Source organism: Eleginops maclovinus, chromosome 4 (assembly GCF_036324505.1).
Source record: "Eleginops maclovinus isolate JMC-PN-2008 ecotype Puerto Natales chromosome 4, JC_Emac_rtc_rv5, whole genome shotgun sequence".
Taxonomy (NCBI): domain Eukaryota; kingdom Metazoa; phylum Chordata; class Actinopteri; order Perciformes; family Eleginopidae; genus Eleginops; species Eleginops maclovinus.
The window spans coordinates 4,210,243-4,226,877 of record NC_086352.1 but is presented as its reverse complement, the minus strand read 5'-3'; the positions used below and the strand labels follow the sequence as shown (position 1 = coordinate 4,226,877).

The 16,635-nt window shown below is 43.0% G+C and overlaps 1 protein-coding gene across 1 annotated transcript in view; it reads left to right on the top strand.

Moving 5' to 3' along the window:
* Positions 1-1,740: 1,740 nt before the first annotated feature.
* The window catches only part of LOC134862845 (intermembrane lipid transfer protein VPS13C-like), a 106,885-nt gene continuing 91,990 nt past the window's right edge, over positions 1,741-16,635 (top strand). The window contains 10 exon segments of the mRNA XM_063880943.1: positions 1,741-1,940; positions 3,573-3,616; positions 4,123-4,165; positions 5,849-5,944; positions 6,666-6,767; positions 7,188-7,250; positions 9,575-9,646; positions 14,089-14,198; positions 14,377-14,436; positions 14,545-14,604. Coding sequence (XP_063737013.1) covers positions 1,841-1,940; positions 3,573-3,616; positions 4,123-4,165; positions 5,849-5,944; positions 6,666-6,767; positions 7,188-7,250; positions 9,575-9,646; positions 14,089-14,198; positions 14,377-14,436; positions 14,545-14,604 — 750 coding nt within the window. The 5' untranslated portion in view covers positions 1,741-1,840.

Below are 16,635 nucleotides of genomic sequence, written 5' to 3'. Positions count from 1 at the left end.
ATGTACTTTATTAAATGTACTTTATTAAACGTTCTTTATTAAACGTTCTTTATTAAATGTTCTTTATTAAATGTTCTTTATTAAATGTACTTTATTAAATGTTCTTTATTAAATGTTCTTTATTAAATGTTCTTTATTAAACGTTCTTTATTAAATGTACTTTATTAAATGTACTTTATTAAATGTTCTTTATTAAATGTTCTTTATTAAATGTTCTTTATTAAATGTACTTTATTAAACGTTCTTTATTAAACGTTCTTTATTAAATGTACTTTATTAAATGTTCTTTATTAAATGTTCTTTATTAAATGTACTTTATTAAATGTACTTTATTAAACGTTCTTTATTAAACGTTCTTTATTAAATGTTCTTTATTAAATGTACTTTATTAAATGTTCTTTATTAAATGTTCTTTATTAAATGTTCTTTATTAAACGTTCTTTATTAAATGTACTTTATTAAATGTACTTTATTAAACGTTCTTTATTAAATGTTCTTTATTAAATGTTCTTTATTAAACGTTCTTTATTAAACGTTCTTAATTAAATGTACTTTATTAAATGTACTTTATTAAATGTTCTTTATTAAATGTTCTTTATTAAATGTTCTTTATTAAACGTTCTTTATTAAATGTACTTTATTAAATGTTCTTTATTAAATGTTCTTTATTAAACGTTCTTTATTAAACGTTCTTTATTAAATGTTCTTTATTAAATGTTCTTTATTAAATGTACTTTATTAAATGTTCTTTATTAAATGTTCTTTATTAAATGTTCTTTATTAAATGTACTTTATTAAACGTTCTTTATTAAACGTTCTTTATTAAATGTTCTTTATTAAATGTTCTTTATTAAATGTACTTTATTAAATGTTCTTTATTAAATGTACTTTATTAAATGTTCTTTATTAAACGTTCTTTATTAAATGTACTTTATTAAATGTACTTTATTAAATGTACTTTATTAAATGTTCTTTATTAAATGTACTTTATTAAATGTTCTTTATTAAATGTACTTTATTAAATGTTCTTTATTAAACGTTCTTTATTAAACGTTCTTTATTAAACGTTCTTTATTAAATGTTCTTTATTAAACGTTCTTTATTAAATGTACTTTATTAAATGTTCTTTATTAAATGTACTTTATTAAATGTTCTTTATTAAACGTTCTTTATTAAATGTACTTTATTAAATGTACTTTATTAAATGTACTTTATTAAATGTTCTTTATTAAATGTACTTTATTAAATGTTCTTTATTAAACGTTCTTTATTAAATGTTCTTTATTAAATGTTCTTTATTAAATGTACTTTATTAAACGTTCTTTATTAAACGTTCTTTATTAAATGTTCTTTATTAAACGTTCTTTATTAAATGTACTTTATTAAATGTTCTTTATTAAATGTACTTTATTAAATGTTCTTTATTAAACGTTCTTTATTAAATGTTCTTTATTAAATGTACTTTATTAAATGTTCTTTATTAAATGTACTTTATTAAACGTTCTTTATTAAACGTTCTTTATTAAATGTTCTTTATTAAACGTTCTTTATTAAATGTTCTTTATTAAATGTACTTTATTAAATGTACTTACCACCTAGTTACTTTACAGCCTTGGTCACGTGCCCTAGTATAAACATAATTAAATGTAATTGTGTTCATGACAGACACCACCCCTGTCAGCTGACCGATCGATGCTCTCCTTCTCACACAGCGTAATCTAAGAGCAGACAGAACCAATCGATACAGCCGAGCACGGAGAGAGTCACTTCCCTCCAGGATTGACGTGGCTCTTGAGCAAAGACCCGAACCAGAGCCTGAATCAGGATCCGGATCTGCACCATGGTGTTCGAGTCCCTGGTCTCCGACCTGCTCAACAGGTTTATCGGAGACTATGTGGAGAACCTTGACAAGTCCCAGTTGAAGATCGGGATCTGGGGAGGTAAGAGCCAGACTGCACCCAGAAAGATCAGAATTGAACTGATTATTCTTAATTTCAGGGACAGACACACACCTGAGAGCGCGCATAAGTGAATACCACGAACACCAAAGTCTGTTGTTCAGATCGGCTGCAATATAAAACAACTGTTTTTTTTTTGTAGCTGTTATTGTGCAGAGAACCAGCCTCCAGCTGAAACCACGACCATTTAACAACCCTTCCTTTATTACGAGAGAGACTCACCAGACAACATTTATGTATATTGATATATCTTTATGTTCTTCGGATGAGCTTTAAAATTAAACGTGCATTATATTAGTTTATTGTGCAGTGAACCAGACTCCACCTGAAACATGTCTGCTATGATTTGGGCAGTTTGTGCTAAAATGTGAGTATTTATTTGAGTTTTGAATATCCTGGTAGGCCTACAACATTGTTTTTTAAGAGGGGGATTAAAAATGCAAAACCAAGTTTTTACGATGAACCATTTTAAATACGAAATATATGATATAATATCTAAAAGGCACTGAAATATAGGAACGACCAAGCTTACTTGAACAGTTTCCGCTTTTTTAAGAGGCAGAAATACATAGGACAGCTTTTATAAAAATAAAACTTTAAACTACAGCTTATTTTGTTCAGATCGGCTGGGATATAAAACACCAATCATCTTTTCATCCGGTGTAATATGGAGTTCTCTGAATGCGTCATGTCGCCCTAACACAGTGGCGTACGCGGAAGTGTTCTTATTTAAGAACCAGACTCCATCCGGAAATACAACAATGTAACAGTCTCTGCTTTATTAAAAGACAGACACACATCGGACAGCTTTTATAAATACATAACATTAAACTACAGGTTATCTTGTTATCGTCGGCTGTGATACATAACATAAATTAGCCTTACTACTTATAATAAATATGAATGTTTTGTATGTATTCAAGCGCGTTATCAGGTGTTCAGAGACCATTCACAGAGGTAAACATTATATATAAGGTCGAATAATCAATAATCCAGCAATAAAACATAATTTATCAAGAAGAAGAAGAAGAAGAAGAAGAAGAAGAAGAAGAAGAAGAAGAAGAAGAAGATGATGATATACTTTACTTTATTTAATATTTTCCCCACTCTGTAGTACACACATTACACAGAAGGAGGATATACATGTAACAAGCAACCACACACATGCAGAAGAGGTGGCAGAGCAGGGAGGCTGCCAGGTACCTGGCACCAGATTAAACACTGTTGTGAAAAGGTGAGTTGGTTTTGAAGGCGGGGAGGTTCTTTAAATTTAACAAAGAACCAGCCTCCATCCAGAAATACCGCACTTAAATGGACCCTGCTTCCTAAAGAGACGGGAACACACCGGAGAGCATTCACACACACACACACACACACACACACACACACACACACACACACACACACACACACACACACACACACACACACACACACACACACACACACACACACACACACAGTTTATCTGTTGACACTGTTAATTCAGTTAAAATCCTGCTTATCAGCTCTAAACGTGTGTGTGTGTGTGTGTGTGTGTGTGTGTGTGTGTGTGTGTGTGTGTGTGTGTGTGTGTGTGTGTGTGTGTGTGTGTGTGTGTGTGTGTGTGTGTAGGTAACGTGGTTCTGGAGAACCTCAGAGTGAAGGAGAACGCGCTGGTAAGCCCCGCCCCTCCGTGTGACGTCATCACTCACTAACTGAAATAAGCTGTAGCAATAATTTATACATATATTTATAAATATATGTATAAATAAATATATGTATATATAAATATATTTATAAATACATTTATAAATATATGTATTTATATATATATTTATATATAAATATATATGTATATATATATATATAAATATATGTATATATAAATATATATATAAATATATATATATATATAAATATATGTATATATATAATATATATATATATATATAATATATATATACATATATTTATATATACATATATTTATATATACATATTTTTATATATACAGTATATATATATTTTTTTTATTTTATTTTACCTTTATTTTACCAGGCAGATCATTAAGAACAAGTTCTTATTTACAAAGATGGCCTGACAACAAAGATGGCCTGACAGTATATATATATTTAATAAAACAAAATCAAATAATAACAATACTGATGTGTTTGTGTTTCAGAGTGAGTTCGATGTTCCATTCAAAGTGAAAGCCGGACAGATCGGTGAGTAAATATAATCATTTATATTTATGCCATATCATTATTAATAATAATAATAATAATAATAATAATAATAATAAAAACAAACGTTTTTTGTGAACAATGATAAATTGTGTGTTTCTGAGACGGTGAAAATATTTAATAATGAAACATAAAAGTGTTAAAAATATAAACTTCATAAAACAATGAGATTTCAGTCAGACAACACGTGCTTCATCAATATGTTTATTAGAAGCAGTATACAGTTTGAGTTTGGCGTCAAGGCTCAGCCTCATCACTCCACAGGTTTACAGAGAACACTGCGTGATGATTAGATAAATAACCCCGAGCCTACAGGTGGAAGCTGGAGTGGAAGCTGGAGTGGAAGCTGGGGTGGAAGCTGGGGTGGAAGCTGGAGTGGAAGCTGGAGTGGAAGCTGGAGTGGAAGCTGGGGTGGAAGCTGGGGTGGAAGCTGGGGTGGAAGCTGGAGTGGAAGCTGGAGTGGAAGCTGGGGTGGAAGCTGGGGTGGAAGCTGGAGTGGAAGCTGGAGTGGAAGCTGGAGTGGAAGCTGGGGTGGAAGCTGGGGTGGAAGCTGGAGTGGAAGCTGGAGTGGAAGCTGGAGTGGAAGCTGGGGTGGAAGCTGGGGTGGAAGCTGGGGTGGAAGCTGGAGTGGAAGCTGGAGTGGAAGCTGGAGTGGAAGCTGGGGTGGAAGCTGGAGTGGAAGCTGGGGTGGAAGCTGGGTGGAAGCTGGAGTGGAAGCTGGGGTGGAAGCTGGAGTGGAAGCTGGGGTGGAAGCTGGGGTGGAAGCTGGGGTGGAAGCTGGAGTGGAAGCTGGAGTGGAAGCTGGGGTGGAAGCTGGGGTGGAAGCTGGAGTGGAAGCTGGGGTGGAAGCTGGGGTGGAAGCTGGAGTGGAAGCTGGAGTGGAAGCTGGGGTGGAAGCTGGAGTGGAAGCTGGAGTGGAAGCTGGGGTGGAAGCTGGAGTGGAAGCTGGGGTGGAAGCTGGGGTGGAAGCTGGAGTGGAAGCTGGAGTGGAAGCTGGAGTGGAAGCTGGGGTGGAAGCTGGAGTGGAAGCTGGAGTGGAAGCTGGAGTGGAAGCTGGGGTGGAAGCTGGGGTGGAAGCTGGGGTGGAAGCTGGAGTGGAAGCTGGGGTGGAAGCTGGAGTGGAAGCTGGGGTGGAAGCTGGGGTGGAAGCTGGAGTGGAAGCTGGAGTGGAAGCTGGGGTGGAAGCTGGAGTGGAAGCTGGAGTGGAAGCTGGGGTGGAAGCTGGGGTGGAAGCTGGAGTGGAAGCTGGGGTGGAAGCTGGGGTGGAAGCTTGGGTGGTGGGGCAGGCGAGCGTGAAGTGTGGGAAGAAGTTGTAAACAAACACTGGTTCGAAAATCAACAAAATTGAGATGTTTTAGACACAGCCGGCAGGTGATAGAAAAGTGGACGAGCCCAAAAGAAGTGCTCTCTCTCTCCCTCTCTCGTCTGTGTGTGGGGGGGACAGCTCGCTCACAAAGGACTCTTTAAATTAGAGACGCTGCCCCCTGCTGGAGCCTGCTCCACAGTGCTGGGTGAAACAGAATGGAACTCTTGAGAAGCTGTTTTAGTGGAAAATGAATCTTTAATAACTGCACTGACTGTGTGACCTGATGGACGTGTGTGTGTGTGAGCTGGTTTAAATGTGTTTAAAATAAATCGGCAACACCCGTTGTTCTTGTGTTTCAGGGCGACTGACGCTGAAGATCCCCTGGAAGAACCTGTACAGTGATGCTGTGGTCGCCACGCTGGACGGGCTCTACCTGCTGGTGGTTCCTGGAGCCAGTAAGTCTCACCTGAGCTGAATAAAAAATCTGAAACAGAACGACTGTGATCTGATCCGACTGCAGAGAGGTCCTAACCCTTTATAGGAAATAAGAATGTGTGTGTGTGTGTGTGTGTGTGTGTGTGTGTGTGTGTGTGTGTGTGTGTGTGTGTGTGTGTGTGTGTGTGTGTGTGTGTGTGTGTGTGTGTGTGTGTGTGTGTGTGTGTGTGTGTGTGTGTGTGTGTGTGTGTGTGTGTGTGTGTGTGTGTGGAATGGTGTCTGAAATCGGGTTCATATAACGGTAAGAGGTTCAGAGGTGGTGGTCCGAACCGTCTCTGTGTCTGACGGGCTCCATGTGGTGGTCCTTCATAATATAAGCCCTCTTTCTAGCAGATGATTGAAGCTGGAAGGCTTTTACTGTGAAGGAGCGACGGTCAAAGCTTCTGCGTGTCATTAGCATCGGATGCTAAGTGTTAGCACGTTAGAGAAGCGATGGATGATCGAACGTTGCGTGGGTTTCCTGTCTTTGGTTCTTCCTACCTTTTGGTTCTTCCTCTTTATGATTCAGAGGCCCTGTATTTGGGGACAGTCCTGCTGGGGACTTCACTCTGGTTCTCTCTGTTGCTTTCGGAGTCTGAATTCTCAGCCCAGCTCCAGGTGATGTCATCAGTGATCCGGACTGTGAATTCTTCAGGTGATGTCATCAGTGATCTGGACTCTTGTGCTCACTTTGTGTTTTAGCAATAAAGTACGATGCCAAGAAGGAGGAGAGCGACCAGCAGGAGGCCAAACAGAAGGAGCTGCAGCGCATCGAGGAGGCTCTGCAGCTGGCTGCTTCCAGAGGTGAGAGTACGCCCTCAGACTGACCCCTACTGACCTCTGTCTGACATCTGCCCTCTGACTGACCTCTACTAACCTCTGACTGACCTCGGACTGACCTCTACTGACCTCTGCCCTCTGACTGACCCCTGACCACTTACTGACCTTTGACTGACCCCTGACCACTTACTGACCTCTGAATGACCTCTGAATGTCCTCTGAATGACCTTTGACTGACCCCTGACCACGTACTGACCTCTGACTAACCCATGAGCTCTTCCTGACCCCTGACTGACCTCTGAATATCCTCTGAATGACCTCTGAATGACATCTGACTGACCTTTACTGACTTCCGCCCCCTGACTGACCTCTGACTGACCCCTGACCTCTGACTGAATGAATTTAACAATATGTCTGAAACGTTCATGCTGCGTTTGGTGTCAGCGTCTCAAACGGGAGATTTGCTGTTAAACCTGGACAATATGGTTTACCAGGAGCCTCACAACGGTAACACACACAAAAACACACTCCATCACACAAACTCACACACACACACACAAAAACACCAAATACACACCAACACACACACAAAAACACCAAATACACACACACACACACACACACACACACACACACACACACACACACACACACACACACACACACACACACACACACACACACACGTATAGTAAAAGATCTGAGAACTTCTACTCTGTTAGGAACCTTCCTTAGCTAAACTGACAATTTGAATGCAATTCCTGTCTGTAACTTCCTGTCTGTAACTTCAATACTGTTGCTTCATGTCTGTTGCTTCAATACTGTTGCTTCCTGTCTGTAACTTCCTGTCTGTTGCTTCATGTCTGTTGCTTCATGTCTGTTACTTCATGTCTGTTGCTTCAATACTGTTGCTTCATGTCTGTTGCTTCATGTCTGTTACTTCCTGTCTATTGCTTCATGTCTGTTGCTTCAATACTGTTGCTTCATGTCTGTTGCTTCAATACTGTTGCTTCATGTCTGTTGCTTCATGTCTGTTGCTTCAATACTGTTACTTCCTGTCTGTTGCTTCATGTCTGTTGCTTCAATACTGTTGCTTCATGTCTGTTGCTTCAATACTGTTGCTTCATGTCTGTTGCTTCATGTCTGTTGCTTCCTGTCTGTAACTTCCTGTCTGTTGCTTCATGTCTGTTGCTTCATGTCTGTTACTTCCTGTCTGTAACTTCATGTCTGTTGCTTCATGTCTGTTGCTTCCTGTCTGTTACTTCCTGTCTATTGCTTCATGTCTGTTGCTTCCTGTCTGTTGCTTCATGTCTGTTACTTCCTGTCTGTAACTTCCTGTCTGTAACTTCCTGTCTGTAACTTCCTGTTGGTTAATTCCTGTCTGTTACTTCCTGTCTGTTACTTAATGTATGTTGCTTCCTGTCTGTAACTTCATGTCTGTTACTTCATGTCTGTTGCTTCAGGTCTGTTGCTTCCTGTCTGTTGCTTCCTGTCTGTTACTTCCTGTCTGTTACTTAATGTCTGTTGCTTCATGTCTGTTGCTTCCTGTCTGTTGCTTCATGTCTGTTGCTTCCTGTCTGTTACTTCCTGTCTGTTACTTCATGTCTGTTGCTTCCTGTCTGTTGCTTCCTGTCTGTAACTTCATGTCTGTTGCTTCATGTCTGTGGCTTCCTGTCTGTTACTTCCTGTCTATTGCTTCATGTCTGTTGCTTCCTGTCTGTTGCTTCATGTCTGTTACTTCCTGTCTGTAACTTCCTGTCTGTAACTTCCTGTCTGTAACTTCCTGTTGGTTAATTCCTGTCTGTTACTTCCTGTCTGTTACTTAATGTATGTTGCTTCCTGTCTGTAACTTCATGTCTGTTACTTCATGTCTGTTGCTTCAGGTCTGTTGCTTCCTGTCTGTTGCTTCCTGTCTGTTACTTCCTGTCTGTTACTTAATGTCTGTTGCTTCCTGTCTGTTGCTTCATGTCTGTTGCTTCAGATCTGTTGCTTCCTGTCTGTTACTTCCTGTCTGTTACTTCATGTCTGTTGCTTCCTGTCTGTTGCTTCCTGTCTGTTGCTTCCTGTCTGTTACTTCCTGTCTGTTACTTAATGTCTGTTGCTTCCCGTCTGTTGCTTCATGTCTGTTGGTTCATGTCTGTTGCTTCCTGTCTGTAACTTCAATACTGTTACTTCCTGTCTGTTACTTCCTGTCTGTTACTTAATGTCTGTTGCTTCCTGTCTGTTACTTAATGTCTGTTGCTTCCTGTCTGTTGCTTCCTGTCTGTTGCTTCAGGTCTGTTACTTCCTGTCTGTTACTTCCTGTCTGTTGCTTCATGTCTGTTGGTTCATGTCTGTTACTTAATGTCTGTTGCTTCCTGTCTGTTGCTTCCTGTCTGTTACTTAATGTCTGTTGCTTCCTGTCTGTTGCTTCAGGTCTGTTGGTTCATGTCTGTTACTTAATGTCTGTTGCTTCCTGTCTGTTACTTCCTGTCTGTTACTTAATGTCTGTTGCTTCCTGTCTGTTACTTCCTGTCTGTTGCTTCATGTCTGTTGGTTCATGTCTGTTACTTAATGTCTGTTGCTTCCTGTCTGTTACTTCCTGTCTGTTACTTAATGTCTGTTGCTTCCTGTCTGTTACTTAATGTCTGTTGCTTCCTGTCTGTTGCTTCAGGTCTGTTACTTCCTGTCTGTTACTTCCTGTCTGTTACTTAATGTCTGTTGCTTTCCGTCTGCTGCTTCATGTCTGCTGCTTCATGTCTGCTGCTTCATGTCTGTTGGTTCATGTCTGTTGCTTCATGTCTGTTACTTCCTGTCACTAACTCTCTTCTCCTTCTGTAACGCTGCCAAAGTCTCTAAAGGAAATAAAAAACACAAGAAGCCTAAAAAAGGCCTGAAGAAGAAACTCTGCGACAGAAACTCAGGTACCCCCCCCACCAATATATAACTGACAGAAATACAGGTACCCCCCCATACATCACTGACTGAAACTCAGGTACCCCCCCCCTTCAATATATAACTGACAGAAATACAGGTACCCCCCCATACATCACTGACTGAAACTCAGGTACCCCCCCCCTCCAATATATAACTGACAGAAATACAGGTACCCCCCCATACATCACTGACTGAAACTCAGGTACCCCCCCCTCCAATATATAACTGACAGAAATACAGGTACCCCACCATACATCACTGACTGAAACTCAGGTACCCCCCCCCCCCCAATATATAACTGACAGAAATACAGGTACCCCCCCCAAATATATCAGTGACCGAAACACAGGTACCCCCCCCAAATATATCAGTGACCGAAACACAGGTACCCCCCCCAAATATATCAGTGACCGAAACAAAGGTACCCCCCAGTGTTAATTTTGGCAGCTATTTTAGATTTAGTCTTTGGACGAAATTGTTTATTAGTTTTAGTCCAAATGTTTTTCTCTCTATAAACTAATTCAGTTAATACAGGTTTCTGAAGTTGGAATCAAGGTGACAGTATAAAGTGTTGAAATGTGTAAAGCAACATCTCACCCTCTGAGAGAGAGAGAGAGAGAGAGAGAGAGAGAGAGAGAGAGAGAGAGAGAGAGAGATTTGATTTTTCAAACCACTTTTATTCACAGATAAATTCAACACTCCACGTTAGAAACAAAAAACAATTCAAAACAAAAAAACAATTCAAAACAACTTCAATTCAGGAATTGATTGAAAACCAGCTCATCATTCTCCACTGAAACCAAAGCATTTTTTAAGCACCACATGTTCTGAAACTCCCCCACATTTTCTGTCAGATGAAAATAATTGAAATCAGTTTTGACCCTCGCTCTCACCATGCATTTGAAAATCAGCACAGCATCACAGGCCATCGAGTCCCCAACTTTATTTCTCCTGCTGAGGTAGAGGGCCATTTTGGCCTGGCCCAACAAAAAGTTCAGGAGCTGACATTTCACCTTTTGTCTCTGGGTGTACCTGTAACCAAGGATGAACACTTGGGGGGAAAAAACCTCACCAAACAAAACAAACATCTGGGTCAGTAACTGAAAGAGACAGAGGAGTCGATCACATTCTGAGAAACAGTGGAAGATGGTTTCCCTTTGGTCACAGAACGGACAGGTGTCAGAAACAGCCGGGTTGATCACTGAGACAAAGGCATTGACAGCAACCGCGCCGTGCAGAATCCTCCACTGTAGATCCCCCAGCCTCTTTGTCAGCGGGGGCTTGTAAAGCGCTCTCCACTCAGGCCTCTGAGTCTCAGTCAGGGCCAGGTGGGCTCTCCACCGGGTGTCCACTCGGCCCTGCAGTCTGCTCTGGTTTAACACTTTGGTCATTAAAGAATACATCCTTTTGTTGGACATGGTGCTAAACTTAAAATCAGTGACATTATTAAACCTTAACAGAAAACGATCACATGTGACGCCAGGAACACAAAGTATCTCTGGAAAAGAGTCATCTTCGTTTGGTTCAGTAAGTCCGTTACAGAAAGCAACAGCCAGTGCCAGTTCTGGGTCGCTGAGCTGCTGTTTCCACCCACTCAGCAGGAGGCCGGTCACTCGGACTGACCTGATGCCCAAACGTGCCGCCAGGCCCGCAGCATTGTCCAGACGAGAGCCACACACCTCCAGCACATGTCCCAGTGTGAGGATCTTCTCTTCACAGAGTCTCTGCTGTAGAGAAAACCCTATTCCACACAGAAAACGAGTCCCGTGGACCACCGGCTCTTTGAGGAGCCAGAATAAAGAGGCACAGTTCTCCGTTCTCTCTTTCCGGAAAAGCCCCCACACCTTGAAAAGTCCCTTGTAGAAGCATGAGAGGTTGTCCAAGTGTAATCCTTTAAGGTCCATTAGGAACAGCGACTCAGCCAGGCCCAGCCCTCCACAGCGCTCCAGTACAGCACGAGCCACGGGTCTCCATACCAGGTCAGCAGGTCCAGTCAGGAACCTCTGGACGAAACGGAGCCTGAACGCAGCCCCTCTGCTTGCCAGGTGAACCAGTCCATGTCCCCCTTCTTCCTTTGGCAGGAAAAGGACGCTCTGCGGGACCCAGTGCATGCGGTCCCAGAAGAAATCCACCATTAGCGCCTGCACCCTGGACAGCAGGTTTACAGGCGGGTCTGAACATGCCGGCACAACGACAGGCGGCACAGCCACCGACACAAAGACAGGCGGCACCGCCACCGCCCCAACGACAGGCGGCACCGCTACCGCTCCAATGACGACCCGCCGCCGGAGCAGCGGCTGCCGGACCCGCCGCCGGAGCAGCGGCAGCCGGACCCGGGCCCGCCGCCGGAGCAGCGGCAGCCGGACCCGCAGCTGGACCGCCACCCGCTCCCCAAGGCACGCGCGGATCAGATGTCCCTGAGCTCCACATCCAAAACATCTAAGCGTATCAGACGTGACATGAACAGTGTATGCGAAATAGTCAATACGAAAACCAAGAACCAAGTTGAGTTCCCCCTCTTCCTCCTTTAGGATCATAAGCACCTGTCTCCTGAAAGAAACCACGTGCTTAAGGTGCGGTGACTTGCAGCCGAGGGGGATCATTTTTATTGGAGACACAAGCTGCCCGTGCCGAGCCAACTCTCTCTCCAACAACTCGTTCCGCAGAAACGGGGGTACATTCGATATTCCCACTTTTTTCGCGGGAGTGGCAAGGGGTAGCACGGGTAGCAGCGTCCCTTTAACCACTATCCCGCTCTCCACCAGCTGGTTAGCTTTCTCAGTGCTGTCCAAGAAAATAACCACAGCACTGTTCATCCGTGAGGCAGATTTCACCCTGCCATATCCCACCACCGCACCCACAGCCAAACTACACTCCTCTACCGAAACACCGCCAGGTGGAGAGAGCTTGACGGCGTGCTGGCGAGTCAGCTTCTCCAACCCGGAGCTGCTGCCACGAGACGCCATGCCGCCGAGAGGCTGCGGTAGCAGCCGCCTGGCAAATAAATCACCAGTGCCACCAAACAAACCCACCAAACAAACCCACCAAACCCACCAAAATTCGGTGACGTGATGCACAAAGTTATACGCAATCACCCAGTGAAAGAAAGAAATGTTTAAAAGGGTTTGAAAACTTAACGAAACCGATAATCACCACTCTCCGCTATACTCACCGATCCACTCACGATCCACTCAGAGAGAGAGAGACAGAGAGAGAGACAGAGAGAGAGACAGAGAGAGAGACAGAGAGTCAGTGTCAGTCTCTGGAGAAGTGAGTGGAACAGCAAAAACAAAAGCCTATGTGTAACAGGTTTTAATAAATACGGCCTCCAAAAGAAGAGCTTGCCTGTCTACCTTATTTGGACAAAGTGGGTTATTGAACCCGAAACCGGAAGGGGAAAATAAAATACCGTGCATTTTTAATGTCTGACAGTCCACCATGAACACTTTAGTCCCGTCTCTTCAACGAAAACAAAGTATAGATTTCGTCATAGTTTTTCTCATCGTTTCGTCTTACTCATGTTAAAAAGGTTGTTGACGAAATTAACACAGGTACCCCCCCAAAGATATCACTGAGAAACACAGGTACCCCCCCAAAGATATCACTGAGAAACACAGGTACCCCCCCAAAGATATCACTGAGAAACACAGGTACCCCCCCAAAGATATCACTGAGAAACACAGGTACCCCCCCAAAGATATCACTGAGAAACACAGGTACCCCCCCAATATATAACCGACAGAAACACAGGTACCCCCCCAATATATAACGGACAGAAACACAGGTACCCCCCCAATATATAACCGACAGAAACACACGTACCCCCCCAATATATAACCGACAGAAACACAGGTACCCCCCCAATATATAACCGACAGAAACACACGTACCCCCCCAATATATAACCGACAGAAACACAGGTACCCCCCCAATATATAACCGACAGAAACACACGTACCCCCCCAATATATAACCGACAGAAACACAGGTACCCCCCCAATATATAACCGACAGAAACACACGTACCCCCCCAATATATAACCGACAGAAACACACGTACCCCCCCAATATATAACCGACAGAAACACACGTACCCCCCCTCTTTATATAACACGTTTTGTGAGGGTAATGAGGCTAGAGCTAATGCTAATGCTAACAGGACACCAACAGACAAAGATGATGGACAGTCGATCAGGATCAGTTCTGACCAGGTTCAGGTCTGATCAGTTCTGATCAGTTCTGGTCAGGTTCGGGTTTAATCAGTTCTGGTCAGGTTCAGTTCTGATCAGTTCTGATCAGGTTAAGGTCTGATCAGTTCTGGTCAGGTTCGGGTTTAATCAGTTCTGATCAGGTTCAGGTCGATCAGGTTCAGGTTTGATCAGCTCTGATCAGGTTCAGGTCTGATCAGGTTTCTCCCGGTCTCGTTCAGAAAAGCCCCTGGACCAGAAGAAGGACTCCTTTGCAGAGAAACTGGCGACTCAGGTGATCAAGAACCTGCAGGTGAAGATCACCAGCATCCATCTGCGCTTCGAGGACGACGTGAGTACAGCTTCTGTTTCTGGTTCTGGTCTATATTTTTGTGCAGTTGCAGCTCCAGGTTCTGGTTCTGGTTCTGGTCTAAATCTCGGTCCAGCTCCAGAGCCAAGTTCTGGTTTTGGTTCTGGTCCTGGTTCATTCAGCTGTTTGGTGTGATTCTGACTCTGATGGTTTTTTTCAGCTGTCGGACCCACAGCGCCCCCTGTCAGTGGGAGTAACACTATCTGAACTCAGTCTGCAGGTAACACACACACACACACACACACACACACACACACACACACACACTCACACTCACACTCACACTCACACTCACACTCACACTGATGTGTTGTTTTGTGTTTGGCAGACCACTGACGAGAACTGGAAGTCCTGTATCCTGAACGAAGCAGCAAAGATCAGCTATAAGGTGAAGAGCACTTTGAGATCTCTCAACTCTCCAACCCTCTCCAAACTGATTCTAAAAGTAGAATGGAATATGGCCCAGTTCTTATTGTACTTCTTGAAGATATATGTACACAGGTACCCCCCACCCCCCCAAAGATATCACTGAGAAACACAGGTACCCCCCCTCTTTATAAAACATGTTTTGTGAGGGTAAAAATATATTACACAGTATTCAAGTTTTAATGCGCACACTTTTCAAATAAGTTAAAGTAGAAGAAAGGTTCTTACGCTTTGAGTTCAAATAAGTTATTTCCATAACCAGCTCAAAATCAACCCTCCATATTTCCCCTGTTTTCCGCAGTCTGAGGCTCCTGTTTAAAGAGATGGGATGATCAAGAATATTGTACCTTCATGTGATATGCTGTGCTAACTTATTACGTAACTTAACCGCCCCCTAAAACACCTCCCCTCTAGGTTCTGTTGTTCTCAGTGACTGATGGTTCTGTTCCTCTCTCTGACTTATGGTTCTGTTCCTCTCTCTGACTTATGGTTCTGTTCCTCTCTCTGACTGATGGTTCTGTTCCTCTCTCTGATTGATGGTTCTGTTCCTCTCTCTGACTGATGGTTCTGTTGCTCTCAGTGACTGATGGTTCTGTTCCTCTCTCTGACTGATGGTTCTGTTCTTCTCTCCGATTTATGGTTCTGTTCCTCTCTCTGACTGATGGTTCTGTTCCTCTCTCTGACTGATGGTTCTGTTGCTCTCAGTGACTGATGGTTCTGTTCCTCTCTCTGACTGATGGTTCTGTTCCTCTCTCTGACTGATGGTTCTGTTCCTCTCTCTGACTTATGGTTCTGTTCCTCTCTCTGACTGATGGTTCTGTTGCTCTCAGTGACTGGTGGTTCTGTTCCTCTCTCTGACTGATGGTTCTGTTCCTCTCTCTGACTGATGGTTCTGTTCCTCTCTCTCTCTGACTGATGGTTCTGTTCCTCTCTCTGACTTATGGTTCTGTTCCTCTCTCTGACTGATGGTTCTGTTGCTCTCAGTGACTGATGGTTCTGTTCCTCTCTCTGACTGATGGTTCTGTTCCTCTCTCTGACTGATGGTTCTGTTCCTCTCTCTGACTTATGGTTCTGTTCCTCTCTCTGACTGATGGTTCTGTTGCTCTCAGTGACTGATGGTTCTGTTCCTCTCTCTGACTGATGGTTCTGTTCCTCTCTCTGACTGATGGTTCTGTTCCTCTCTCTGACTTATGGTTCTGTTCCTCTCTCTGACTGATGGTTCTGTTGCTCTCAGTGACTGGTTGTTCTGTTCCTCTCTCTGACAGATGGTTCTGTTCCTCTCTCTGACTGATGGTTCTGTTCCTCTCTCTCTCTGACTGATGGTTCTGTTCCTCTCTCTGACTTATGGTTCTGTTCCTCTCTCTGACTGATGGTTCTGTTGCTCTCAGTGACTGATGGTTCTGTTCCTCTCTCTGACTGATGGTTCTGTTCCTCTCTCTGACTGATGGTTCTGTTCCTCTCTCTCTCTGACTGATGGTTCTGTTCCTCTCTCTGACTTATGGTTCTGTTCCTCTCTCTGACTGATGGTTCTGTTGCTCTCAGTGACTGATGGTTATGTTCCTCTCTCTGACTTATGATTCTGTTCCTCTCTCTGACTGATGGTTCTGTTCCTCTCTCTGACTGATGGTTCTGTTGCTCTCAGTGACTGATGGTTCTGTTCCTCTCTCTGACTGATGGTTCTGTTCCTCTCTCTGACTGATGGTTCTGTTCCTCTGTCTGACTTATGGTTTTGTTCCTTTCTGTGATTGATGGTTCTGTTCCTCTCTCTGACTGATGGTTCTGTTCCTCTCTCTGACTGATTGTTCTGTTCCTCTCTCTGACTTATGGTTCTGTTCCTCTCTCTGACTGATGGTTCTGTTCCTCTCTCTGACTTATGGTTCTGTTCCTCTCTCTAATTGATGGTTCTGTTCCTCTCTCTGACTGATGGTTTTGTTGCTCTCAGTGACTGATGGTTCTGTTCCTCTCTCTGACTGATGGTTCTGTTCCTCTCTCT